The sequence below is a fragment of the Lottia gigantea genome (assembly GCF_000327385.1).
Source record: "Lottia gigantea unplaced genomic scaffold LOTGIsca_4, whole genome shotgun sequence".
Lineage (NCBI taxonomy): Eukaryota > Metazoa > Mollusca > Gastropoda > Lottiidae > Lottia > Lottia gigantea.
In genome coordinates, this window is record NW_008709379.1 from 2677701 (window position 1) to 2705500 (window position 27800).

The following is a 27800-nucleotide window of genomic DNA, read 5'->3' on the forward strand; positions in this document are numbered from 1 at the left end:
AAAGGAATTGAATATGGATTCAGTTGTTAACTTCTTGTATATTCTATTGCGTTCGCACATGTAGACACTCACTAAATACAACGTCCGAAATACCAAAACCGAAGTATACTGGCTTGTCAACATCGTATAGAAAATCCGATACAAAAAAAGGCAAAAACGTATATTGGATACTAATTTTGACGATCGGGTCGACAAGACGATTCTTGATTTAATATCTTGGTGATGATATATCCACAGTCGGATTAACTGGAATAATGAGGACACAGATACACATAGCTTTGCTCTATTATAATAGTAAAGGAAGTACAGACCCTTAAATTCAGACCTATGCGATCAGTTTATGAGAATCCGTTCCCTTAAAAGGGGTTGTACTTTTTTAACACGGAAGTATAGTTCAGACATAACGTTTAGTGCTGGATCCGAAATAGTAAAAAAAAACTTCAAATTCAATTCAAAAACTATATTAATGCAGCATTCTGCTTTTCTGTCAAAATCTCGCTTACGGTACTACATTACATGGTTTGTTTTCATTGAAACAAAACTGGAACAGAAAAGTGGGGCGTCACACGTCATTTTATGTCATTTTAGTTTGGTGAGAGTGGTTGTAACAACAATATATAATTGGAATTACGAAAGCACAGGCCTAGGTAAAAATTCAGATCAATCAACGACAAAATAAAGTAATAATAATGATCATTAAAAACCAAGGGGTATGAAATGGTCACTGGAGATCGTAGTTTTTTATTTCGGTAACCAACATCCTATAAATCAAAAATTTAAGGAGAAATATAAAACGATTAAATGGGAAGGAGCATCTGTAAATATTTATTAATTCGAATCTAAAATACGTTGTTATGGCTTTTAATCTTCCGGTGTAATCTGTTCTCAATATTGGAAATACGACGACTACACTCATTATACTTGCTGATCAAGCTATAACTACTTACGATGTTTTCGAAATTTACATCTCTTCACAGTCCAAATTTTCTTTTGGTGTTTCATTGACTATGTAGTAACCACTTCCTTTTGTCTGTAGTCAATTGTGGCAGTTTTGTGCTTCATCGGTTTGTTTTGATCTGTTAGGAAAATCGATAACAATATTCACCTCAATAACAGACCAATTCCACTAGCGATTCCATTCCATGCATCTCTACAAAACGATGTCCTTTATCCAATGGGTACTCTGCATGCCACTCTACGTTGATAAGTTTCTGCAATATGTCGCGTCACAGCCTTAAATTTCAAATTTTGTGTTTATTTATAAATTAGAACATGTGTCACAATGAACCGATGAACGTACTACATAGATGGTCGCGTGCTGGGTTGGTGTCCATCTGGTCGATATTAAGTGTCTGGAAAATAGCGACTACACCAAATCGATCGATGGCTGAACGTCTTGTTAATTATGACTATAAAAGTCAAAGGGTATCATGTAATCCGAACTGATATCAGCTTACAGTAAAAACGAGCGTAAACTTGTCACCCGACATATTATGACATCATTGGTGAAAGCTGAAAATTAGCTGAGCAAACCAATCTCTTGACCGTTTGATTCAACAGATTAATTTTACTTAATCTTACTGTAAAACACAATATTTAATATATCAACAGTGGGATATTGTCTGTGTATACGACTATTTCCGACTAACAATTTTATTCTGCACGTGCGAACAGTCAGATAAGAGGTCATTGTAAACATTGCTGATTAAATTGGGAAAGATGACAGGTAAAATACCTACCGTTTTGCAATTTTTCTTCAATATAAAGAGTTGATTGCAAAATATAAATAATGAATTTGCAATAGGATTTTCATCAACGCAAAGGCAATCTAAGATTCTCCGTAAATTTAGGCATTTTCAATCCACATAGAAAATATATATACAGAATACCATTTTGCCAAATATTTTCGTTTGAATTAAAATACCATATATATATAATATAAACATCGTGATCGCACAGTTATCTTCTCAATATTATTTTGGAGTTGGTATTTTAATTCAAACGAAAATATTGGGCAAAATGGTATTCTGTAAACATTTTGGTCAAAGAGTTGGGTTTTTTGCAATAAACAAACTTCCTTCCTAGAAATGTTGTGAAAATGGTCCTCAAATCAGATTTAGAAATCACCTCTAAATTTCTAAAGAAATAATGTTTTCATTGGTTGACATTTTTATCAACGCCTTGACAAATCTATTATTGCGAGCATAGAGATGAAATATTTTATTGTACAGAGCATTTGATTGATTGAATATTAATATTAAAGTTCGTCATTCTTTAGACCAATCGTACGTTAGTATTAGAAGCGGGAAATATTTTAGCTACGCGGATCAGTAATAGTGTTCACAACTCGCCATCGAAATTTGAGTCCTGTATGTCCAGATCTATCTGCGTTAGAAAGTTTAGAAGAAGACTCGTTTTTTCTCTATACCAAAATGCCAAAAATGGCGAATTTGCCCCTTTAAGTGGCAGGTGGAGAAATAACGTAACAATGAATTTTTCATTTTAATCAAAAAGGGCTCTTGTGGTAAAAATTTGCCCTCCAAACTGATCGCAACTGCAAGTAGTGGGTCAATTTCTCGGTATTGACCGCCTTGTCGACTGCGACGAATCGGATTAGATACCGGCAATTGACAGCAATCCTGAGCCCAACATCTAAGACGAAACAATGGAATTGGTATGTGCAGAATTATGTAATTTTTTGAAAACTTTGTTTGTTTTATCAATTTTAGATGTGTTAAGAACAAGCTTCTTCATTTTGGTCATATCAAGTCTTACTCAGGTCAGTTAACATAAACAGATTTGAAATTAGCCATCCGTTTAAGATCCGTGAGATGTGTGCATATTCCCTACCTTTGTAATAATATTCAATATTTGAATATGGTCTATTGTTTTGTGTAGGTTACGGTGTGAGTATATTGTATTGGATTGTAGTCCGTTGGTTGAGTGTCAGAAGGATTTGGATAACATACATTGTTTCTGTGGCAATTAAATATGGAGTTTGTCCTAGCTTCAAAATAACAATAATTGTTCTAAAATCATGCCGCCATTTGCTATACATACAGTACATTTTTAAAACGATTCTTGATTGTTTTTATTGAACGTAAGAGGAGGGGGGAGTATTATAATAGTTATCTGTTTCACAATCGATAATTGTGTATTTTAGGGTTACCAAGACAAGATTCCTGAGGGATTTGCCCTCTCGGGTTTGTATAATTTATGTTATTTCTCCTCTTGGTACCTTGTTATACTTACATCTTGTTCGCTTTAAGAGCCATCATGACGGCAGATCTAACATGAACACATGGGTGGAAAGTTCTTAATATGTCGCCCAAACTAGCCAATAAGACTGTGCAGATACCGCATCTGAAAGGAAAAGACGATTGCAATTGACTGAATTGCTGAACTTCTGTACTTCACATGTATCGTATTTTCAGTATATCATGATTGTGGGCCCAGTGTAGCATATAATCAACCTATTATCAGTATTATGACTGATCTGAATGGAGCTGGAGCCGTTGCACACTGTCGAAATGGTGATTTTGATTTCCTGACTGAAGATGGTATTTTTCTCGATCTGTTCCCGTCATTAATGGACAGCCAGTTTTATTGTGTTTTTGATGTAAGTGCTTAATACTTACAACAACAAATTTTGTGTAAAAATGAAAGCGTTGCGATGAAAGACATATCTGACTTTAAAATCACAAAAAATCGAAAAATACTAAGTACGAGTTATTGCCCTTGTTTTTGAAATGCTCTTAGACACTCTAGAATGTGTAATTCTTGACGGATTTTGACGAATGAAAAATATTTATGAGTTATTACCCTTGTTCTTGAAAACTCGTTCAATTTTTTATTACTCGTAAAACACTCTAGAAGGCACAAATTCGTGACCGATTTTGACGAAATTTGGTGTGAGTGTTTGTAGTCACACAAGGATGAACCTTATCAAAAATTGAAAAAATATTTTATGAGTAATAGCCCTTTTTTCTTGGAAATGCATTTAATTTTTAGTTTGTAAATGTAAATGGCTCTATTCATGCCGGACTTCGGCAATATGGTAGCCTAATATTGTTCAGTGTCACATTTAAAGGTTAAAAAGAAGTGAATGACTGAAGATTGAATATCTTGTACTGCCAAATATTTTTATTTAAAATCAAAGGTGCTAGTTGGCGTATACTACCTTGCCTGGCAAACTATCTTGTTAGAAGTATTTGGACGTATAAAACATATTTTTTCTGCTACAACAATACATTGCATATTCTTGCAAAAAATTTCCTACATTTCATTTGACATTTATAGGATCTTATTTACTGTTTTTGCTTTCTACACGAATTTCATTTTAACAGAAGGCACCCTGAATGCCGAAACAGACACATGGCAATCATGCATTGATTATGATTTGACACCAACCCTACGTTGATATATTTTAGAGATTGAACAATACTAATACCTATGTATTAAAAGCGACCATGTTTTGGGGTGACATGGCAGGGTCAATTGACACTCATAATAGGGAGTACTTGATAACTTGTAATTTTGACGAGAAAGGTTCACCTAAGACTGAAGAGACTGTGATTGGTGATCGGTAAGTAACTTTCATCTTCCATGTTATTGATCCAGAGAAATAAATGTCTACAATGTTTTCACAAATCCAACCACAGCTATACTTTAAGTGAAAGAGCGTCGTTGAGCGTTGACACTCTGTGTTTTATGACAATGTTTATCTGAAAAGGCACAGTGAAACTGAAAGAGCAACTATGTCTCTAATTATTGGTTATGAACGATCTTTTGCCTTAAAGTGAGTAAGCGCCAGTTGGCTGCGAGGCATTCTTAACTGAGCGTGCTTTGGTGTAAATTAAAGATATGCCCATGTGTTGACGTACACACACTTTACATTTCAGAATATTGGCTCCAAAGGAAATTTCACACAACATGGGAGAACCGACCACTTCAGACCTATCGTTAGATTTGGTAAATGTACGACATGAGGTTATAGCAGATTCTATTCAATTGGACAGATATGTTCGACTCATCGCTTCGACAGATGGTAAGCGCTCTAGATGTCCAATGCATTTTGTGTCGGTTTCTCAATTCATTATTTTCAATGCATATAGTATAGTAGACCTTCGGGCCATTTCAGGACGTGCAGATGTTACTGATATGGTTTATCACTGAGATCTTACAGGATACGTTAAAGATCATTTGTAGGTACACCTTGGATTTGCATTCTGAAAAGGATACGAGAAGAAGAAATGTACCCCTATCGGTTGATAAATTAAATATTTAGATTAATGTATCTTCGTTTTCATTTCTTCCGACGCTGTATCTACCATGCACGGCATCTTATTTTATTTTTGGTTCATATAACCAGGGTGTGAATATTATTTTCTAGGCAGTAGCGGTGAGGTGGGAATCAAACCAGTTAGCTGTGATGCTGTAGGGATTCCGTCAGGCGCTCGTCATGCCATTTTCAGGGCAGGGTATGTATTTACACCACTAAGGCTATATCACGAAAACTTTACATAAAATGATTTTAGTGTTATATTGTCATATGATTTGGTTAGTAACTTAAATCATTTTTATAATCAGCTTAATAAACAATTAGATTACTCTGACTAAAGATCTTGGATTGCATCATGGGTAAACTTTGTCAAATGCTTCTGCTGACCTATACATCGATTATACATATATATTTTTACCTTTTATCTGGATATATGTATCCATATGTTTACTGTTGCTCGCTTTTTATAACCATGGTAGCTTTAATATCTACGTGTAAATTTTAAAACGAGGTGCTACCTGATCGTATGATTTATGTTTTATTGTTATAGATGCGGTGACGGTTCTGTATTTGGCAGAGAGGAAGCGTTTATTACAAAAGGGTTGAAGGCCTACAGTCCTTATTTTGGTGCTTTCAAAGTTGATGGCGATGATTCTGTGGACTTCGAATGTAATTTGACACTTTGCTTCCAGAACTGTGACGGGGTACGTATCTTTTATAAATTTGTTATTTGGTCTAATAACCTTGTAGTTTTTATTTTCCCTATGAGATATCTTATTTTTTTTAAGTCGCGGTTTGAAGAGATTATGTTTCAGTTATCAGTTACAATTTTAATTAAAAATCAAATTGATTTTTCTCGTTAGAAAAAATATACTGGACCCCTCAGGATAAAAAATACCAAATGAGACTGTTTTCAATTTATTCAATAAATTTTATTCTAGTCATCGTGTGAAAATGAAAGACGAAAGCGATCTGAGTTGATTCATGATTTTCCTAACAGGCGTGGTGAGTATAACTTGTATCGTTAAATTCATTGCTCATAAAGCGGTAAATACTGTCTCAAACCCCAAAATAATGAATTGGTATTGGTATTAGTTCGGAATATTTTAGGATTACTTGAAGTCATCTCTCAGCAGTTTCTTTTCATGAAGTGCGCAAATGTTAAATGTTCTCCGTAAGGTTGTTTGACGATTTGTTTGCATCGGTAGCCTTAACAGTGTCTGGTGTATATAGGATTATTGAAGCTGCTGTGGGTCAGCGGGTTGTTTTCTAGGGAACAAAGGAGTTTTTCCCCTGTACTTTGCACTGTAAGTTTTGCACTAGTATCACAGCGTCATTGCATGTGAAGGGTTCAGGTTAGATTAATCTTGACGATAATTTAGTTCATTTCAATTTATCTTTTCAGGTGGAGTATACTTTATTAAAACCAAACCATTTAGATGTGAGAACGTTACAGACAAAGAATTCGGGACCATCAACGACAACAAAGAGAATGACTTGCCGAATCTACTTAGACTGAAGACCGTAACGTTTGATTTAAGCATCGAGGAGGACTTTGTCTCCAGTAGACAAATGTGGATTCTGGTATCTGTCTTGGGGTTCCTGGTATTCGTGGCATTGTTTGTGTCATTATATAACTGTGTCAACGATATCAAGCCAAAGGACAGTGGTAAATTAGACATTGGACGGGTCGAGACCACAGGTACTAGTAAAACCATGGATCCCGTGGATAAACCATGCTCCGATACTACTGAACCTCTACCTGATATCAACATAATTACCGCCAGTTATTGTCCTTTACCAGTTAATAAAGTCTAAAGCTTTTCTTTTTTTTTCTTTTTTGTAAACAATATTTTATTCATAAGAAATGGATTATGGAACAGGCTTTCACCTATATGACCCTTTTCCTATCACAGATATGTCCCCGTTTATAATAGAGAAATCGAGAAAATATCTGTAAAACAGGTTGCCTGAACTTTTTGACTCAACAGCTCAATCTAGGCAGATACACCTTTTGGTGTTCAATTGTAGCATTCAACTAAAATGTTAGCATGGCCAAAGATTCTTGCTGGATTTTGACAAAACTTGCTGAAACCTTTTATTATCACCCAAGGATGAACCCTATTGAAAATCGATAAAATCGAAAAATATTTAATATGAGTTATTGCCCTTGTTCTTGAAACGCTCGTAAACACTTTAGAAGGTGCAATTCATGATGGATTTTGATGAAACTTGGTGTGAGTGTTTGTTATCACCCAAGGATGAGCCCTATTTAAAATAAGATAGAACGAAAAATAATTAGTATGAGTTATTGCCCTTGTTCTTGAAAACGGGTTCAATTTTTAGCTTGTAAACACTCTAGAAGGCACAATTCTTGACAGATTTTATTGAAACTTGGCTTGAGTGTTTGTTATCACCCAAGGATAAAGCCTATTGAAAATTAGAAAGATTGAAAAATATTTAGTATTAGAGTTATTGCCCTTGTTCTTGAAAATAGTTCAATTTGTAGCTCGTAGAAACTGTAGAATGTATGATTCTCGCTAAAGATTGAATATTTGTCTTCTAGAGTTTTCACGAGCTAAAGATTGAACACGTTTTCAAGAACAAGGGCAGTAACTCATACTCAATATTATTCCATATCGCCCTAAAGTGTTCAAATGAAGTGTATAACTGAAGGTTGAATATTTCATACTGGTGATTGTTACTGTACTGCTAAATATTTTTATTCAAAATCAAAGCTGCCAGTGGGCGTATATTACCTTGCCTGGCAAGCTATCTTTTTATTTTTATTGTACAATTTTTGCATATATAATGTAAAGTTTTTTTTTTCGGGAGAGGGGTAATATAGGCGAAAGCCTGTTCCCCAATCCTTTTCTATATGAATAAAATATTGTTTACAAAAAAGAAAAATTCAATAATATAAATCAATTAATTTTGAACAATAGCTCCTTAAAAAAAAATCCTATATTCGAAGTGTATTGATAAGAATGGGAAGTAAATTGTACTGAACACCAGTCTGCACAGTGATCATTTTAGTTCGTCAAAATTTAGATTAACTTTGAGTTATGTCGTTTAATTTGGACAAAACAGCTATAAGCAAATGGCAGTACATAGCTGATAAGCAAGGTGGCTAAGTGCGTTTGTAAGACATTGAATAATGAAAGTTATTGAAGCATGCTAAAACTGTATTGATTTGCACTGGAACAGTTCATACTGTTTGTTTAAAATTGATCTTTGATCTTTCTAGTGCAAATGGAATCTAGGGCGAACAAGGTTTAGCAGACTATTGTCTGAATTTGTTCTATTTTTTTTATTTAAGTACTGTAAAGCTAAAATTCCATATACGCGTCATGCGGACATAAATGGTCCTTGCGGATCCGTCATGCGTCAAATATCATTCCATATGTGCGTTAAACGTATGCGTTATCTTTCTTTTGACGCACGGACTAAACAATAATCATTGTCAACCAGCCATCATAAAATATACATAAACAAGAACGGCATCTATAACAAACATTCCAATACCATGTGGAGCCTTTTGAGTCTTTTATGAGAATATTTAACGTCTATTCCTTTGATTCCGATGATCCTGGCAATGCTGCTCCAGCTATTATACATGAAATCCGCATCATGGTGTAATTGCCATCTATTATCGTAAAGATGAGGGTGTTTTTTCACTAACTCTATGAGTTTTTCAGTTTTATGTCGACTATGGATTTATATAAGCTTTAAAGCTTGTTTCCAAAACCATATGTTTATATATATGTATGTAATATTTGTAATTCTTGAATAAATATTGTTTAAAAAAAAGAGTATGTTGAAATCACTATCTTCGTTGTCACAATATGGCAGGAAAAAAGACAGGGAATCCCCACAAAATACGTCACATTTGGGAGATCTCCGCGCGGAAAGGCGTCCGGATGCGTCAAAAATCGCTACACCCGGCAATTTTTTTTTTTTTTCTGACGCATGACGGAGACAATATTTTGACGGATACCGCTTCCGCATATATGGAACCATACCCTCTTAAACCAACCATTTCGATTTTTCAAATTAAACAACAAAATCCTGTTACAGTGTAATTGATTGATACAACTGTTGTCTGGTGTCTCAAATTACGTCCCCTTTACTACTCTTTAGTGTCGAAGTTAAAAATAACCCACCACTAAAAACAACAAAGCAAAATTCTGAATGTGTATGACAAGAAAATATTTCGAATAAACTGAATTTCAAAGGTGAGATATTGAATTTTATGATGTGATTTTGGACTTTAAAGATATTCGATCGTTAGGGAATTAGGTTGAAAGCCTGTCTTTAGATTTAAAGGTTGAAAGTTCCTGGAGACATGTCCTCGTCATTCACCGGTTTTATTTCTTGTCTTTTTATTTACAAATCGATTGGTAAGATACTATTTTTATTTTGCTGACAAAGTCATTTAGAATATGTTTGCCGTATGGCTAATAGTGTACAAGTAGCATAGTACATGTTTATGGTAAGGTTAAGCTAACTTCATTTTGGGAACATGGCATTTATTACATACTACACTGCCCACTTGCAAAGCATGCAGAAACCCTTTAATTTTAAAAACCCACAAAGCTTTTGTAATGTTTCAGATTCAATAAAGCCCAAAGCTTAAACAGAGCTTAAATACAAGATGTCAGACAATCGTTATATAGTTGGCTATGCTAAACTGGGAACATCAAGCTGTAAAAAATGTAAAACAAAGATTGGAAAGGGAGATATGAGAATTGGTAAAGTTGTCTCCAATCCTTTTAGTGAAGATGGAGGGGATATGAAACAGTGGTTTCATCCATCATGTATTTTTGAAACATTTGTCAGAGCACGAGCAACTACCAAGAAAATTGAAGATCCTGATGATTTAGAAGATTTTAAAGATTTAAAGGATGAAGATAAAGATGTGATTAATCAACTCATCAAAGGTTAATGTTTCTTTAAATAATTGTCAAAATGTAGGCCTAGTAGCAGAATAAATATTTTTTGAGTTTAAGCTATCCATAACAATTTTTAGAATGGTAAATGATGACCGATTTTCCTACATTACAAAAACTCTAAGCAAATATTTCAATCACAATATCTCTTTTGGTATTAATTTTATTTTTGTAGATTAGCCTATAACTTATTTTCTGAATATTTCAGATTTCTTAGCTAAAGCTGGTTCGAAAACAAGTAAAACACCAGTGAAAAAGAAAGCTCCAGTGACTCAATCCAAATTACCATTTTCTCCACCTAAAGTTGAAACCAGCACTAAAGAAAGTAAGTTTGTCTGAATTTGTTTTCATCCAACCATGGTAGGTCAGCTTGTTCATTTTCCCACTGGTCTGGGATAGGTCAAAGGCTACTCCTTGTAGTTTACTTGTTATGGTATTGGTTTGCTAAAGATCCCTCAACTTGAAAAAAAAAGATTTAATTCAAGATTTCAACTGAAATTCTCAAAGAGTATCTTCACAGTAAAACCAGTATATTTAACATACTTAAACTGTCCAAAATATTAAAACAGAACCTGAAACATGTTGTGAAATCTTACACTGTTTTACAGCCAAACCATCAACAAGTAAAATTGATGATGACATAGAATATGATACCAACATGTCACCAGAGGCAGAGAAAGATAACTCATTCAGGGAGTTCCGTAGATTATGTGCACTTATAGCTGAAGAGAATTCTTACACTGGTAAAACCGCTATTGTATCTAAATATATTAAAAAGGGCAGCAATGGTGGTGAGTATCTTTATTACTGTCATTGTTTGATTTACTAACTGATAAGAATTAAAAGTCAGACACCTTTTAAGAATACAAGCCTGACCTATGGTTTGGCTACAGTTTAATCTATAAAGTATTCTAATCCAAGGAAATGATACAAAATTGACCACATTTGTTTTTCTTGTTATTTATTCTTGTATGGAAAATTCTGATAATCTGCTGTAACTTCCTTTAACATGAAGTAACAGTAAAATCTTTATAAGACAATTATATTAAACATGATCGTATTCAAATTGATAAGGATTTGCAGGTGCAGTGCACATGATATACATGTATGTAATAATTGCATATAATAATTAGGTGAAAACTTTATATATTTATTATGTTGTAGATAAGTATCAAGGCAGTGTATATCTATTATTAAAACTCTTATTACCTGGTGTTGTTAAAAGAGTCTATAATCTAAATAATAAACAGTTGGTGAAGCTCTTCAGTCAAGTAAGTACATATTGGTTGATGTGTCGTAGGTAGTAGGAGTCTTCAATAAAGAACCATTACAAGGATTGTAAACAGGTTTTCTATAGCATGTTTTACAAGTATATTTTGTGATTAGTGACATCATCAAACACTTGGTTTGAGTGTAATTGCAGGAACCACATATTGAAACTTGATTGAAAATTGGAATGATGCAAATTGATGCTATCAGTGTCCTCGATACACATAAAAAATTTAGAAAACCACTTTACAGTCCCTTTAATCCAATAAACTATAACTATTGTCTTATTACTTTGCTTAAATATATTTTCACAGAAATGTGACCAAATTCTCTCAATGTCAATTACTAATTGGTCAGCTTTAACAATTTGTGTACATTCTGGTCTGATTCAAGAAAAAAACGTGAATAGTTAACTAGATTTTGAGGTAGAATTAATGATTATGGAAACTTTCCTATGTTGCGTTGATAATTGCTATTAAATTCCCTATAACTTGAGTTGACTGGTCATGATTTTGTTTTGAATCCCTTTAAAAACTATGACTGATATTTCAGATATTTGGATGTATATTAGCTGATATGGTAGAAGACCTTGACAAGGTGAGCCAATTAGACTTTTGATAATCTAAAACCTTTATTCAGGAACCCCAGCTGTTGTCACAGCAGTCTCTTAAAATGGGTCCTTTGTATGTTATTTTATTAATGAATTAATCAAAATAAATGTTTCTGTTTGAAATATTTTATAGGGTGATGTTGCAGAAACTATTAAGACATTTTTTGAACAGAGTAAAACTCTAGAACCACAGAGGAAAAGTAAACTGTCTATACAACAGGTGAAAAAACGGTTTAAGATATTTATTATATGTGTTTATTACACTCCCAGCCCTTTATATTATGGTAGAAAGTCACTCTGATTTCAATATTACAAAAAGGGCTTGATGCAGTGATATAACTACAGTATATGTATGGTATGACAATACTATAGGATGATTATACATGTTTGTAATATGAGCTCTTATCCTTTTCACCTATTTTTAATGAACAAAAAGTTTGAACCCCTCATTTTAAACCAGCTATCTTTATTATGGATTAACAAAAACATCTCTTGTGATTGATACATTAGGCAAACATTTTAGCTCAGTTTAGTGAGTTAACGTTTATGGCTTTATTTTGGCAAAGTTCCTCATTAAATATTATCAAGATTAATTGAAATCCTACTGTATCTGTTAAGATAATTGTTTGAAATATACTGTAGGTTGATTTTCTACTTGAAGAATTATCAAAAGTCACTAAAGAAGATGACCAACAGAGAATTCTTACTAAAATGGCTAAAAGGTAAAATTATACATAAACTTTTTGTCATAACTCGATATAAAGTCTTTGAATGGCATTTAGCAATTGTGAGTACGATATATAGACACAGCTTTATGGAACAACAATCACTGGTTAAAGTTTTATGCAACGTTTCGACGTGTTTCCCCCGTCGTCCTCAGGCGCATGATATATATAGCTGAAGCCCATGATGAAACCAGTGAGTAAGAGGTTCTTAATCGATGTCTGCTACAAATATAGTTCATTTCTGTGTGACTCTCTTCAAGGTGATTAGCCATCAAAGTCATGTGTTGGAGATATGTATTAATATAGATTGACAGGCAAAAGAAAGTTTTCACTTGTATAAAAAGCAAAAAAGCTGGTACAGGTTTGAACCCCAGCAACGTAATCATAACCACAATGCAGATTATCGAATGCAGCTTTCCAAATCGCATTGGTCCAAATGCACGTGCACGATTTCGGCATAAATAAGTTGGACAGAACAGGCATTCAGTAAAGGCCTCAGACAACGCAAAGCCTCATACTGCCTGAATTGTTCAAGACTATCTGATCATTACCAACGTTGAAGTATTGATGAAAACGAAACTAATCAATGATAATCAGGGATAACTGGTCGCACAGCCAATCTTTATCTCTTATATTACAATGCATTTTCATTCTAATTCAAGGAAATTGATTTCTGTTTATAAATCGATCATCATATATCTCACATATGCCTTTGTCTTTGGTGTGTGGTCAAATGAAGTCGGTGAACACTTTCTTTTATCTGTCAGTTTATTTCAGATGTAAAGAAATAGGGATGCAGGCTGAAATATATATATATATATCACTCTTCAATTGATGTATTGAGCACTGTTTTGTGTTTCAGATGTACGTCCAATGATTTAAAGATGTTTATAAGGTTGATAAAACATGATTTAAGAATTAACTCAGGAGCCAAACACGTGTAAGACAATTTTATTTTTGTGTTTCACTTCGCTTCAGATCAATGAGCGTAGATCTTTACTTTGTTCCTCAATTAGTTTACTTACTTTGCTTCCACATAATGTATGAAAAATCTGAATTTTTGCAGAAAAGATCATATTTGTTTACAGATTAGAGGCCTTAGATCCAAATGCTTACGAAGCATTTCAAGCTTCACGTAACTTAGAAGATGTTGTTGAAAGAGTTTTATCCAATCAGAAAGAAGCGAGTGAAAATGGTAAACCAGGAATGGTGAAGAAACTGAGTGTTAAAGCTATGTTAATGACACCAGTGTTACCAATGTTGGTATGTTATATAAAAGAGCAAATAGTGCAGCATGTTCTCTTATTTTCATTGTGTTATATAGTCTGGCAAATATTTTTAGGTACACTCTTTGACACCTATTTAAGGTCATATTGCAGAACTGTCTTGTGGCCTTTAATAAGTCATCTTTTCTCATTATTCCAGTCAATCAAGGAGTCAATGGGCACAGATGATGCAGGAAAGAAAAATTCCAAGAGGTTTTGAGTTGTTATCTGTGTTAAAAATAGTTGTTACATGCTTTCCTTCTTTAATAATACTGCCCGTTTATAGGATATCTTGATGAAATGTTGTAAAGAATTCAGTTGTAAATGCTATTGATATTGCCCCTTGAACTTATATTGGGTATATATTTGGCATGTTTTGTGAATATAATCAAATCTACTTCCATTATTATCTGTTAATTTGCAGGCTGAAGCTTGTCGTTCAGTACAGCAAGCTATGAAGAAATGTCCCAATGGATTTTATGCTGAGATTAAGTATGATGGTGAGAGGGTTCAAGTTCATAAAAAGGGAACTGAATTTAGATATTTTAGTAGAAGTTTAAAACCAGTAGTTCCTCACAAAGTAAGTTTGGTTGCAATCTTATTTGGTAATAGTCAAGAAATGATGGTCATGTGTTTAATCGTTTGCCGCGTGAAAAAGTCTGATTGCTTGGAATTAGACATTTACTCATTTTACCTGTGTATCCCCTGTGAATGAGTTTGGATAATCTGGGCCCCTGCAAATTACATTGTTGCTCTTGTTGTACCTACTCTGTGTCATATGTTTGGAAATATTGGAATTTTTAATATCTCAGCCTGGTGTCCTACTGACTGATTTCCTATAGTAAATATCTTGATTGGCAACACTATATGTAGCCACAGTGTAAAACCCTAATCTATTTCTTTTGTATATAATAGGTCAATCATTTTAAAGATTATATCCCAAAAGCTTTTCCCACTGGTAATGATTTAATATTGGATGCTGAAGTTTTATTGGTGGATACAAAAACTGGGCAGCCATTACCATTTGGTTCACTTGGTGTTCACAAGGTAAATTACAGTACTGTTGAGAATTTCAGTAATTTTCATTTCCAGTTGCTGACCTTGGTTTTAAAATCTGAGATATTATTTTCTATTTAAGATCTAATTTCTATCTGATTGATAATTTCCATATTATTTTCTTTATGAGATATGATTTTTGTCGGAGATAAAGGGGAGCCACCGCGGCTGAGTTAGACGCTTGCTCGCTAACCTGAAGGTCCAGGATTCAATCCCGGCATAGGTCGAGATAACACTTTCGGATTTTTAACCCAGTTTCCCCCTGTCAGTGAATGCAGGTACGAGGGGCTGACATGGAAAAAGCGTCTAGTCGTTCGGATGGGACAATAAACTGAGGCACGTTAAATATTCCTCGACAGTTGGAAGAGCAGGCTAATGCATCCAGGCAAAATTTCCCTCAACGCACCCTGCATGGGGTTGCCCGTCCTCATTAGCCAACATGGTGCAGGAAAGAAGGACGTAAAACTCCATTCAATTCTTTTCATTTCGGAGATAAAGTTTCCACTTGGGATATAATTTCAATATGAGATATTATTTCTATATGAGATATTATTTCTATATGAGATATTATTTCTATATGAGATATATTATTTCTATATGAGATATTATTTCTATATGAGATATTATTTCTATATGAGATATTATTTCTATATGAGATATATTATTTCTATATGAGATATTATTTCTATATGAGATATTATTTCTATATGAGATATTATTTCTATATGAGATATAATTTCTATATGAGATATTATTTCTATATGAGATATAATTTCCGTCTGATATGTATAATTTCCGTCCAAGATGTAATTTCTATGTAAAGTATAATTTCCATATGAGATAAAAAAAAAAAAATTCTGTATATATAAGATAATTTTCATCTGTAATGTAATTTGCATATGATTTATATATAGGACTGGGTAAAATGATCAAAATAATCGAATTACGTTGCTAGGAATTTATATTTTGATTATCAAATATCATAATCGATTATATATAACAAGTAACATTTTCTCCACTGTACCCGTTAACAAGTAGTAATCTCTTCCACATAGGTTCCCTTCAGCACATAACATACCCACAACAAAACTATAATAACTGATCAAAGCAAGAATATACTTCTATTACACAGAAATAACCCATGAATTTAAGAAATTTGGCATGTTTTAATGTAGTATTTCTAGGGTTTCTCAATTAAATTATTTCGTTTGTTAATCGATTATTGATCGATGATTGATACACACTCTTTCAGAAAAAATTAAGTGTGAAAGTTAAAACAATTGTATCAGTTATCAAAATTGAGACATCTTTTATGAATTTCAGAAAGCAGCATTCCAGGATGCCTCTGTTTGTTTGTTTGTATTTGATTGTTTACATATTAATGGTATTAATCTCATGGAAAAGTGAGTTTTCCCTTTTTTTTTATCTAAATTTTTAATACATTTTCTATAACCTTCATATTTTTGTGTGGTAGAGTTGGTATTCTCATTTAAACAAAGAATTGGGTAGCAATAGGGAGAACACCCCTCGAGACAAGATGCCTCATTGGGATAACTCTAAGGTTAATCATTTGATGGTGTTTTTATCTGTCTTCTTTAGTCGCTTAGTCCCCACCAACATCCAACCATGTTGTTAGCTAATTTGAAGGCTTGCTGAAATTATTACAGATAATAAAACGTGAACCAGTTTTCATCTAATATTTGGAGTGTGTGTCGCAAGTTTTTATTATTGCAATTTTATTTGAAAACAATACATAGACATTAGTGTCCTTGAGGCGTTTCATCCTCACTTGAGTCGCACTGAAGGTTTTAAAGGTTGCCCTTACATATTCAAATTAAGTGGTTGCTATATAAGCTAAAGTCACCATGAATAAATAATTATTTACCTAACTGAGGTTTACATATTAGTCATCATAATTCCCACTTTTATATTCTTCCAAATTGAGTTCTTAGGGGGTTCGTATTTACAGACATGCACAGTGCACATGCAAGGAAAATACAGCCCTGGTGTATGTTCTAGTTTAGAAAAATAATTTTATTAGTATTTTTTTGCTATGTTTCTAATTGAAAAGTTCCATATTTTTTTCTCTTTATTGTTATTAGGGGTAGCATGGCTCTAATGTTTTGATCTATGTATTTGTTTTTTTCAGACCTCTTAAAGAAAGAAGAAAAGTTTTACAAGAAAATATGACAGAAGTAAAAGATCATGTTAAATTTTCAGAATATCAACACATTACAGTAAGATACATTATTACACGTACACACTTTTATTGCAAATGTAAATAATTTACATGCGGTTTTATTAAAAATCTTTCAAGCGAGGCAATAAACCAGGCATTACTCAGCTTGTCAATGTCAACTTTGAGCACAATTTTGGTTTATATTTAGAAAGTGCCTAATCTACAGGAACTGATGGATAAAGTGTTTCAGGAAGGATTAGAAGGTCTGGTTTTAAAAGATGTTAATGTGAGTAAAATTAAAGTCAAATTTTGTGTTGTTTTATTTTTCTCTGTATTAATTCACTTTTCAAAAATAGGACTTATATGTTACTATTGTGTATTCATTCAGACTGTTTTATGTGTTATAGTTATTTCAGAAAATATTGGTGTTATTTCAGAGTGTGTATATTTTATTTTAGAGTCGCTATGTGTTGATTCAGAATGATCTTTCAGGGTTTGTATGTATAATTTCAGAATGTATGTTTTAATGTCTGTGGTATTTTAGATTGTGTATGGTATGTTTGTATTCGGATTGTATAATTGTATTCAAATTGTATATATTTGTGTATGTTTTTGTATTCAGATTATGTATATTTGTATTCAGATTGTGCATATTTTTTTTTTTTTTTTTTCAATTCCGTATAATGGGATTCAACTGTGTATATTTGATTTTTAGGGTTTGTATGAACCAGGTAAAAGACATTGGTTAAAAGTTAAAAAAGACTATCTACACGAGGGCAGTATGGCTGATTCAGCAGATCTTGTTGTGTTGGGAGCCTACTATGGTACAGGCAACAAAGGTACAAGGTTTATTTAAATTCTGAATAGTTCGAAATAATTCATTTCAAATTGTTTGTGTTTTGTACTTTTGTACCAGAATGTGCAATATTTAGCCCTTTTGTACTGGCAAGAACAATTAGAAATCTAATGCAGTTGTCCTTGCCAAATTGCCCTTATCACACACTGCTTTTCATCAAAGGTATGCTAATTTCATTTTGGAAACCAATTGTGATAAGCTTTAGTTAAGTTATGGAGAATAAATCCCCTGATGTAATGTAACTTCTAGGTGGTTTGATGTCCATATTTTTATTGGGTGTTTACGATCAGATGACCAAAAAATGGTGTACAGTTACCAAAATAGGAAATGGTCTTGACGATAAAACATTAGACCGACTTCAGACCGAACTTGATATGGTGAAAATCAGTAAAGATGTCACAAAGGTACCAGGATGGCTCAACATCAAGAAAACTGTTGTCCCTGATTTTGTTGTGGCTGATCCCAAAAATGCTCCAGTGTGGGAAATCATCGGAGCTGAATTTAGTAAAGCTGAGATCCATACTGCTGATGGCATCTCCATCCGCTTTCCAAGAGTACAGAAAATCCGCGATGACAAGAATTGGGAGACTGCTACAGATTTATCTAGATTAAAGGTAGTCTTAGTGATATTTTGGAACATTATTTTTATTTTGATGAGTGGATGTTGCTCTGGAAGTTAACGTTATAGAATTATACCACTTTCAATAATGAGAGGAATGCTGACAATCTTAGTCACAGAGTGACAGAAATCCTGCCTTGACTCACTGGAAATACCATGGTTGATATTTTAGTGGATCTTAATTTAAATTTGAATTCTTTGGACACAATATCAGTTCATTCATTTCAGAAATTGTATGAAAAATCTAAAGAGCGGACAGATATAGGTGGTACTGGTAAACTGATGAAGCAGAATGCTAGTAATAATAATGGTGCTGGTCATGATACTTCTATTAAAATAGAGGATGAGGAGGACTCTAACTCGAGTTTTATATCTGCCACATCTCAAACTACCCCTACAGTGTCACCTGTTAAACGTAAAGCTGAATCCTTAACCCCTTCATCTTCTCCTTTAAAAAAGGTTTGTTATTTATCAGAAAAGAACCAGGGCCATACTTAAAAATTCAAGTTGGCATCTTGGGTTCCTGAAAGCTGAGAATTACATGGTGCAAATCTTTAATTTTGAAGAATTTAAAGGTTGTTTTGTTTTCTGATTTAAAGGAACAGGTGCGTTATAATTGGGGTTTGATTTTAGTCTTGAATATATCACAGAGTATCCAGAGTCATAATTTTAACTCTCAAACGCAAATAATTCCAGTCACACATGTATTTGAAGTCTTAAATTTTGACAGTGAGCTGTTAACACTGTTACTGATTGGCTTGGCTGAAGTATGATTGGTCCAAACAAAAAAATGGCTCACCTGTCCCTTTAAGAGGAGGCATAGAATAATTTTCAGCTTCAGAACTGATAGTTTTCGCATTTCTATGAAAACTAAGCATTTTAGATATCATTTACATAGTGATAGTGATTATGTGGAATTGCAAGAGCGCCTAATACCCGTGAATGAAAATTGGAATGGTGTGCAAAATCATTATAGAGCTGATATAACATTGACTCAATCAAAGTTTTGGATTTCTGTTAACCAATAATTCTGCTTAAATACTATCATGACTAAATATAAGTTTGTATGCTCTATTGTAGATGAAGCCATCATGTAAATATGGAGAAAACTGCTACCAGACAAGCCCAGCTCACAAAAAAAACTTTGACCACAAGGCAGCCACTCCTGTCAAATCTTCTTCCAATGTAAGTTATATCCTATATCCTATAGGATGTAAAAACTTAATAGTTCATACATGAAAATAAAAATATCATGGCTTCGGGTTAAAATATTTATAGTTTAATTTATACTTATTGAACTATGGTAGATTATGAATATGTTAATATAATTGAATTTATTCTGTTGATTACATGTATCAATAGAGAGATGAATATTGTATTATTTTTAGACCTGCTTCCATATGACCAAAATTCAATTTTTGTGTAATTGATTTGTCACACTGTGCTTTCTTTCTGTTAATTTATTTATTTTTTTATTTAATTATGCCTCCATGTAAAGCTGTGAATTTGCAAGTTATTTGTGAATTTTTTTGCAATCTTAAATCGAACTCGAACTACAAAGGTTTATTAATGTTTCTACAGGGCAGTTTCCCTTATAAACCTTAGTTGTCAGACAATGTAAATTGGGAGATATTCAGATATTTTCTAATGGATTATCAAATCCTGTAGAGTTCTTATTTGACTATATACTATAATAAATCAAGTATGATGGATCAAGTACAATTTCTTTCAACTAAATTTGGAAACCCTTCATTATAAAGACTATCAGGGGCTCATCTAGATGAGTGGGGTCTGTGGACCTAAGTGTGTTGGGGCTTCCCTCCCCCTGGAAATTAACAAATTGGGAAAATCACTCCTTATGAACCTATCCTTATTATAGTTGAGTCACTGAACACTGTTGATAAAGTGATGATATGCAATATGTTAATAAGCATCTTCTTCTGGTATTGTTTTTCTCAATCAGTAGCCCAAACAGGAAAGAAAATAAGCTCAAATTTGAATCAGCCCTCAGGTAAATGAGCCCAAACCAAAAGACAATATTATTAATACAAGGTCATAATCTTAATTTTTTTTTTTAGTTAATAATTCGAGACTTTCCCAATTTATCTCTTTTAATATCTTTTCACCCAAATTCTTTCTTATGCTGGGGGCATACTTTATCACCAAATAATTGGCAAACTATGATAAAAGGCACATGTTTTGTTTGTTTTTTAATTTTTTATCGCCAAAATATTCAAAAAGTTTGCGTAAACAATGCTTTTTATATATCTGTCGGTCATTCCGTCTAACCGTTTACATTTCTTGTAGGCACGGTAGAGGCTATATTGATGAGATGAACGGTTTCAGAGTTATTGCCCTCAACTTAGTAAAAACACGTCAAATTTTGCTTGATATAGATTACAGTTTTGATGAAACTTGGTACGCATGTATGTATACATTAATAAGATCTCAGTCAAGTATGTTATTGGTAAGAATCGGATGAACGGTTTTGGGGTTATTGCCCTTGACTTCCTTAAAACACGTTCAATTTGATGACAATTTGATGAACTGTTTTTGAGGTTTGCCTTGACTTATATTTTTAAGATAATTTGAAAATTCATTATTAAGCCATGAAAGATTTTATCATTTATGACAGCTTGTAGTGGGCATATGTTTACATTGCCTGGCAAGATAACTTTGAAAGCTGTTGCAAAACTACTGCATGGATTCAAGTAAATTAACTGCCTAATTGAAGAGAAATATGTCTCCTACGTATTCTAAAGGTTTCAACTAATAATATCGAGATATTATAAAGTCAAAGACCAAAACTGGTCAAACTGCTTAATTAACGATTATTACTCTCTGTTCTTATATGATAATGAAACAAAAAAGCGGAATGCCCCTTAAAAGAGACGCATAGAGTAGTCCCTGGTTATTAATGAACAGAACAGAATTGACATCAGTACAGTTAGTTAGGAAATGAATCAATTAATATTATGCAGCTGTAAAGAAATGTCTTGATTTGTTCAATAGTTGAACAGTAGAAACCGGTAATGTTATCGATATTGGTTTTTGTATGATCTGTTGCACAGTTACTGTTGTGAGAAAATTGTTGTCCTATATTCTATTTTATTTTAAGAATACTAGTCACTTCCCTTTATGAAAAGCTGTAAACCTCATATTTATTTCAGAAATTACCAGATATTTTTACTGGATGTAAAATCTATCTGCCTAACAATATAGATAAATATAAAGTATTAAAACGTTATGTTATTGCCTTTAATGGAGATATTGTAGCTGAATTTGACAAAAATACAGCCACACATTTGATATCAACTTATGGAAATTCAGTAAGTAATTGTCTTTCACATACTCAGATTATAATGAAATTGTTTACTCCCATCATTGTCATGGATTATATTCCCTTTGAATAAGCTTGATTATTTTTTGTAGTAAGACTGTAAGCCTACATTTGTTTAATATGTCCCCACAAAATAATATGCTGTACTACTGTGAATTTTGATACTTTTATTCAAATATTAACAATTATGGGAATTAAAACAATTTCATAGCATCCACCTTAGCAGTTTCAGACAGGTTCACCATTTTTGGGGGTTGGTTTAGGTCTTGAATATACTTAAGTCTTCATGAGTAGAGTAGTAGAAATGTACGAAAATTGCATAATTTCTTCACGAATATCTCAACTTAGGAATTCACTTTATTTTTTTTTTTTTGTAAACAATATTTTATTCAAAAAGAAAAGTATTGGGGAACAGGCTTTGCCTATATTACCCCTCTCCCGAATTCACTTTATTTCTATTTGACTTTTTCTATATATGACATAGTCTCAAGAAAAGATGAGTGGTCACTCTAAAATGCAGATAATTCTGGACACACATGATTTTGGAAATATTAGCTAAAAAAATTCTCATTTCTGAAACTAAGGTGCAATTGGTTAAATGAATATATACCTGTCCCCCATTAGAAACAATTTGCTATAATTTACAATGTCATAATTTCAATATCCAAACAATTATGATATATACATTTTGTTTATTACCATGTTTTTCTTTTTTTTTAACAGTTGTTCTATGGCAAAATTCATTATTTACTATATTTTTTTAGATCAATGCAAGTGTTAAAGGAAAAACAGTCATTGATAAATGGTTATGGACTTGTATTAAAACCAAATCATTAGTTCCAACAACTAAATATCTTATAACATGAAAAATAGTCAAAAATTGTTGGACGACTAAGGAAGTAATACAATCTTTATGTAATAGGACCTGAAAAGTAGTAATGTTTTATCTGAAATTTCTAACTTGATGATAACTTTCATGATATTATGTGATTAGACCTTCATGCAAATTTGGATGATGTTATGCAAAAATCAGTATCTTTAAAATTAAAAAGTTCTTTATTTTAAAGACAGTGTACATCTCTTATACATTAGTCATATATATTTGTCTTAGTGATGTGTTTTTTTTTATTGTATGTTTAATCATTTACTATTTTACACTTGTTATTCTGTTTAAATCCTGTTTACATAGTCATATACTTAATAATTATAATGATCATAAAATTAGTGTTTTTTATGAATTTATTCTTCATAATATTATTATTGATGGTCATTGCATTATTCAGGAGAACCACTGAATTATCCGCCATTGCTCTATTCTAAAAAACTACTTTATTATCAGAGAGTGTCATAGTATTATTCATGGGGACAGGTAAATTATTAGTGAGTGATTGCATTTTTCATTTCAACTGCTAAATTATCAGTGAGTCAGAATTTTAAGTTTCTGTCAGTTGCAAGGTCGACCTGTGCAATATTTTCCAATTTATGAATATCAATCAGTGATATCTTTCAAATTATGTGGAAAAATTAACTAGGATTCAGAAATTTGACCTCATGATAAAGGGTCTATTAAAGGGATATTCTGCTTTTTTGAAAAAAAAAATAATTATCGGCATTCCAAAAACGTCTTAAATTATACCTGAATATTGTTTCTATAAGACGAACCTATAAACGTGAATATTTCTATCAAATGAGCCTATATAGGCTACGTGATTATTATTTTTATAAGACGAGCCTATAAACGTGAAAAGTATTTATATTAGATGAGACTATAAACGTGAATATTATTTCTAAAAGATGAATCTATAAACATGAATATTTTTTCTATAAGACGAACCTATAAACGTGATTATTATTTCTATAATACGAGCCTATAAACATGAATATTATTTCTATAAGACGAACCTATAAACGTGATTATTATTTCTATAATACGAGCCTATAAACGTGATTATCATTTTTATATGCCCACATGGAAATGTGGACGTATATTGCCGTCGCTCCTGTCCGTTGGTCCGTCGATCCGTCAACATTTCTTGTGAACACAATAGAGACTACAGTTTCCAACTGATTTTAATGAAATTTGGTGTGATCATTTATATTGAGATCTTGGTCAAGTTCGAATTTAACGTTCTTTCGGTGAACGGTTTTTGAGTTATTGCCCTTGACTTAGGAAAAACGCGTCAAAATTTGTTTGTGAACACAATAGAAACTACAGTTTTCAACTGATTTTAATGAAATTTGGTGTGATCATTTATATTGATGAGATCTTGGTCAAGTTCGAATTTAACGTTCTTTCGGTGAACAGTTTTTGAGTTATTGCCCTTGACTTAGAAAAAACGCGTCAAAATTTGTTTGTGAACACAATAGAGACTACAGTTTTCAACTGATTTTAATGAAATTAGGTGTGATCATTAATATTGGTGAGATCTTGGTCAAGTTCGAATTTGACGATCTTTCGATGAACGGTTTTTGAGTAATACTCTTGACTTAGGAAAACGCGTGAAAATTTATTTGTGAACACATTAGAGACTACAGTTTTCAATTGATTTTAATGAAACATGGTGTGATCATGTAAATTGATGCGATAATTTGATGTATTTGAGTTATTGCTATTAATATTAAATTTCTTTAATATGAGAAAATTCATACTTTAGTCACTAAAGACTGTTTTATCATTTCTGACAGCTGCCAGTGGGCGTATGTTACCTTGCCTGGCAAGCTATCTTTATGAGATGAGCCAATAAACGTGATCATTATTTTTATATAAAAACATTATAAACATGAATATTATTTCCATAAAACGAACCTATAAGCGTGAATAATTTTTCTATAAGATGAACCTATAAACATGCATATTGTTTCTATAAGACGAACCTATAAAATTGAATATTATTTTCTATAAAATGAGCCTATAAACATGAATATTATTTCTATAAAACGAACCTATAAACATGAATATTATTTTCTATAAGACGAACCTATAAACATGAATATTATTTTCTATAATATGAGCCTATAAACATGAATATTATTTCTATAAAACGAACCTATAAACATGAATATTATTTTCTATAAGACGAACCTATAAACATGCATATTGTTTCTATAAGACGAACCTATAAAATTGAATATTATTTTCTATAATATGAGCCTATAAACATGAATATTATTTTCTATAATATGAGCCTATAAACATGAATATTATTTTCTATAATATGAGCCTATAAACATGAATATTATTTTCTATAAGATGAACCTATAAAATTGAATATTATTTTCTATAAAATGAGCCTATAAACATGAATATTATTTTCTATAATATGAGACTATAAACATGAATATTATTTTCTATAATATGAGCCTATAAACATGAATATTTTTTCTATAAGACGAACCTATAAAATTGAATATTATTATCTATAATATGAGCCTATAAACATGAATATTATTTTCTATAATATGAGCCTATAAACATGAATATTATTTTCTATAATATGAGCCTATAAACATGAATATTATTTCTATAAAACGAACCTATAAACATGCATATTGTTTCTATAAGACGAACCTATAAAATTGAATATTATTTTGTATAATATGAGCCTATAAACATGAATATTATTTTCTATAATATGAGCCTATAAAATTGAATATTATTTTCTATAATATGAGCCTATAAACATGAATATTATTTTCTATAATATGAGCCTATAAACATGAAAATTATTTCTATAATACGAGCCTATAAACATGAATATTATTTCTATAATACGAGCCTATAAATATGAAAATTAATTCTATAAGACGAACCTATAAATATGAAAATTATTTCTTTAAAATGAGCCTATAAACATGAATATTATTTTCTATAATATGAACATGAATATTATTTTCTATAATATGAGCCTATAAACATGAATATTATTTTCTATAAGACGAACCTATAAACATGAATATTATTTTCTATAATATGAGCCTATAAACATGAATATTATTTTCTATAATATGAGCCTATAAACATGAATATTATTTTCTATAATATGAACATGAATATTATTTTCTATAATATGAGCCTATAAACATGAATATTATTTTCTATAAGATGAACCTATAAACATGAATATTATTTTCTATAATATGAGCCTATAAACATGAATATTATTTTCTATAATATGAGCCTATAAACATGAATATTATTTTCTATAAGACGAACCTATAAACATGAAAATTATTTCTATAAAATGAGCCTATAAACATGAATATTATTTTCTATAATATGAGCCTATAAACATGAAAATTATTTCTATAATACGAGCCTATAAACATGAATATTATTTCTATAATACGAGCCTATAAATATGAAAATTAATTCTATAAGACGAACCTATAAATATGAAAATTATTTCTTTAAAATGAGCCTATAAACATGAATATTATTTTCTATAATATGAACATGAATATTATTTTCTATAATATGAGCCTATAAACATGAATATTATTTTCTATAAGACGAACCTATAAACATGAATATTATTTTCTATAATATGAGCCTATAAACATGAATATTATTTTCTATAATATGAGCCTATAAACATGAATATTATTTTCTATAAGACGAACCTATAAACATGAATATTATTTTCTATAATATGAGCCTATAAACATGAATATTATTTTCTATAATATGAGCCTATAAACATGAATATTATTTTCTATAATATGAGCCTATAAACATGAATATTATTTTCTATAATATGAGCCTATAAACATGAATATTTTTTCTATAAGACGAACCTATAAACATGAAAATTATTTCTATAAAATGAGCCTATAAATATGAATATTATTTCTATAATAAGAAATATAAGGGCAAAAGAAATTTTTCACTATAAAAATAGTTGTAAAGATAGCTTGCCAGGCAATGTAACATACGCCCACAGGCAATGATAATTGAGTCTTAAAAATAGCCAAAATATGAATTTTCTCATTTCAAAGATCTTCATAATGTATTAATAGTGTGAATTTATTCATATATAGATATATATATATTTACTGTCAGTTATTTATGCTGAGTTTTTCACAACATTTTCGAAATCAATATTAATAACCCCAAATACATCAAGGTCAAGTCAAGTCAAGGACAGTCAAGTCAAGGACAACTGTTTATCTAAATATAGCTAATAGAGTAAAACGTCAAGTCAGGCACGATATTTCGGTGAAAAATTATCCGATCATCACGAAAATCGATAGGGATCATCTTTATAATGACATTGACACACAAAATCAAAATCAAAAGAATCTGTAAAGAATTGTAGCCTGTAGAGTGAGCACGAACCAAATGTGAACGGACCGACGAACGGACGGACAGGGCGATTACAATATACACCCATCTTATGTTGGGCGTATAAAAAAAAGGCAAAAAGCTTGTACAGGTTTGAACCCTTGCAGAAAACATTCGCCCAAATTAACATGACCTCAATCACAACGCAGATTTTCGAACATATTAGTTCCAAACTGCATCCGAGAAGTTCAGCCGTATAGAGGTGGAGGTGTTATGGTATGGGGTGGCATTTGTGGTCAGATTACAAATGAAATGAAATGAATGGAGTTTTACGTCCTACTTTTCTGCACCATGTGGGCTAATGAAGACG

At 31.9% G+C, this 27800-nt stretch overlaps 2 protein-coding genes across 2 annotated transcripts; both read left to right on the forward strand.

The window, feature by feature from the left end:
* Positions 1-1664: 1664 nt before the first annotated feature.
* On the forward strand, positions 1665-7106 carry LOTGIDRAFT_228754 (hypothetical protein). Its single transcript, XM_009059721.1, has 10 exons — positions 1665-1726; positions 2730-2779; positions 3164-3203; positions 3435-3619; positions 4431-4585; positions 4902-5047; positions 5393-5480; positions 5832-5985; positions 6223-6286; positions 6687-7106. The coding sequence occupies exons 1-10, from the start codon at positions 1720-1722 to the stop codon at positions 7097-7099; spliced, it is 1302 nt and encodes a 433-aa protein (XP_009057969.1). The 5' UTR covers positions 1665-1719; the 3' UTR covers positions 7100-7106.
* A 2373-nt stretch (positions 7107-9479) lies between these two features.
* Positions 9480-23366, forward strand: LOTGIDRAFT_228755 (hypothetical protein). The gene is made up of 23 exons (XM_009059722.1): positions 9480-9516; positions 9895-10221; positions 10439-10555; positions 10839-11021; positions 11395-11501; positions 12052-12096; positions 12243-12329; positions 12752-12831; positions 13697-13774; positions 13923-14097; positions 14524-14679; positions 15015-15146; positions 16479-16558; positions 17305-17392; positions 17543-17620; positions 18050-18173; positions 18440-18804; positions 19038-19083; positions 19150-19268; positions 19890-19994; positions 21980-22138; positions 22914-23207; positions 23232-23366. The coding sequence occupies exons 2-22, from the start codon at positions 9936-9938 to the stop codon at positions 23013-23015; spliced, it is 2712 nt and encodes a 903-aa protein (XP_009057970.1). The 5' UTR covers positions 9480-9516; positions 9895-9935; the 3' UTR covers positions 23016-23207; positions 23232-23366.
* The last annotated feature ends 4434 nt before the right edge of the window (positions 23367-27800 follow it).

Bases quoted from the DNA above. Each gene is read 5' to 3' on its own strand.
- LOTGIDRAFT_228755 (XM_009059722.1), top strand. From the start codon at position 9,936: ATGTCAGACAATCGTTATATAGTTGGCTATGCTAAACTGGGAACATCA. The intron at 10,222-10,438 runs GTTAATGTTTCT...TGAATATTTCAG, and splicing joins GATTAATCAACTCATCAAAG to ATTTCTTAGCTAAAGCTGGT. The intron at 14,098-14,523 runs GTATGTTATATA...GTTAATTTGCAG, and splicing joins CACCAGTGTTACCAATGTTG to GCTGAAGCTTGTCGTTCAGT.
- LOTGIDRAFT_228754 (XM_009059721.1), top strand. The intron at 3,204-3,434 runs GTTTGTATAATT...TCGTATTTTCAG, and splicing joins TGAGGGATTTGCCCTCTCGG to TATATCATGATTGTGGGCCC. The intron at 6,287-6,686 runs GTGAGTATAACT...TTATCTTTTCAG, and splicing joins TGATTTTCCTAACAGGCGTG to GTGGAGTATACTTTATTAAA.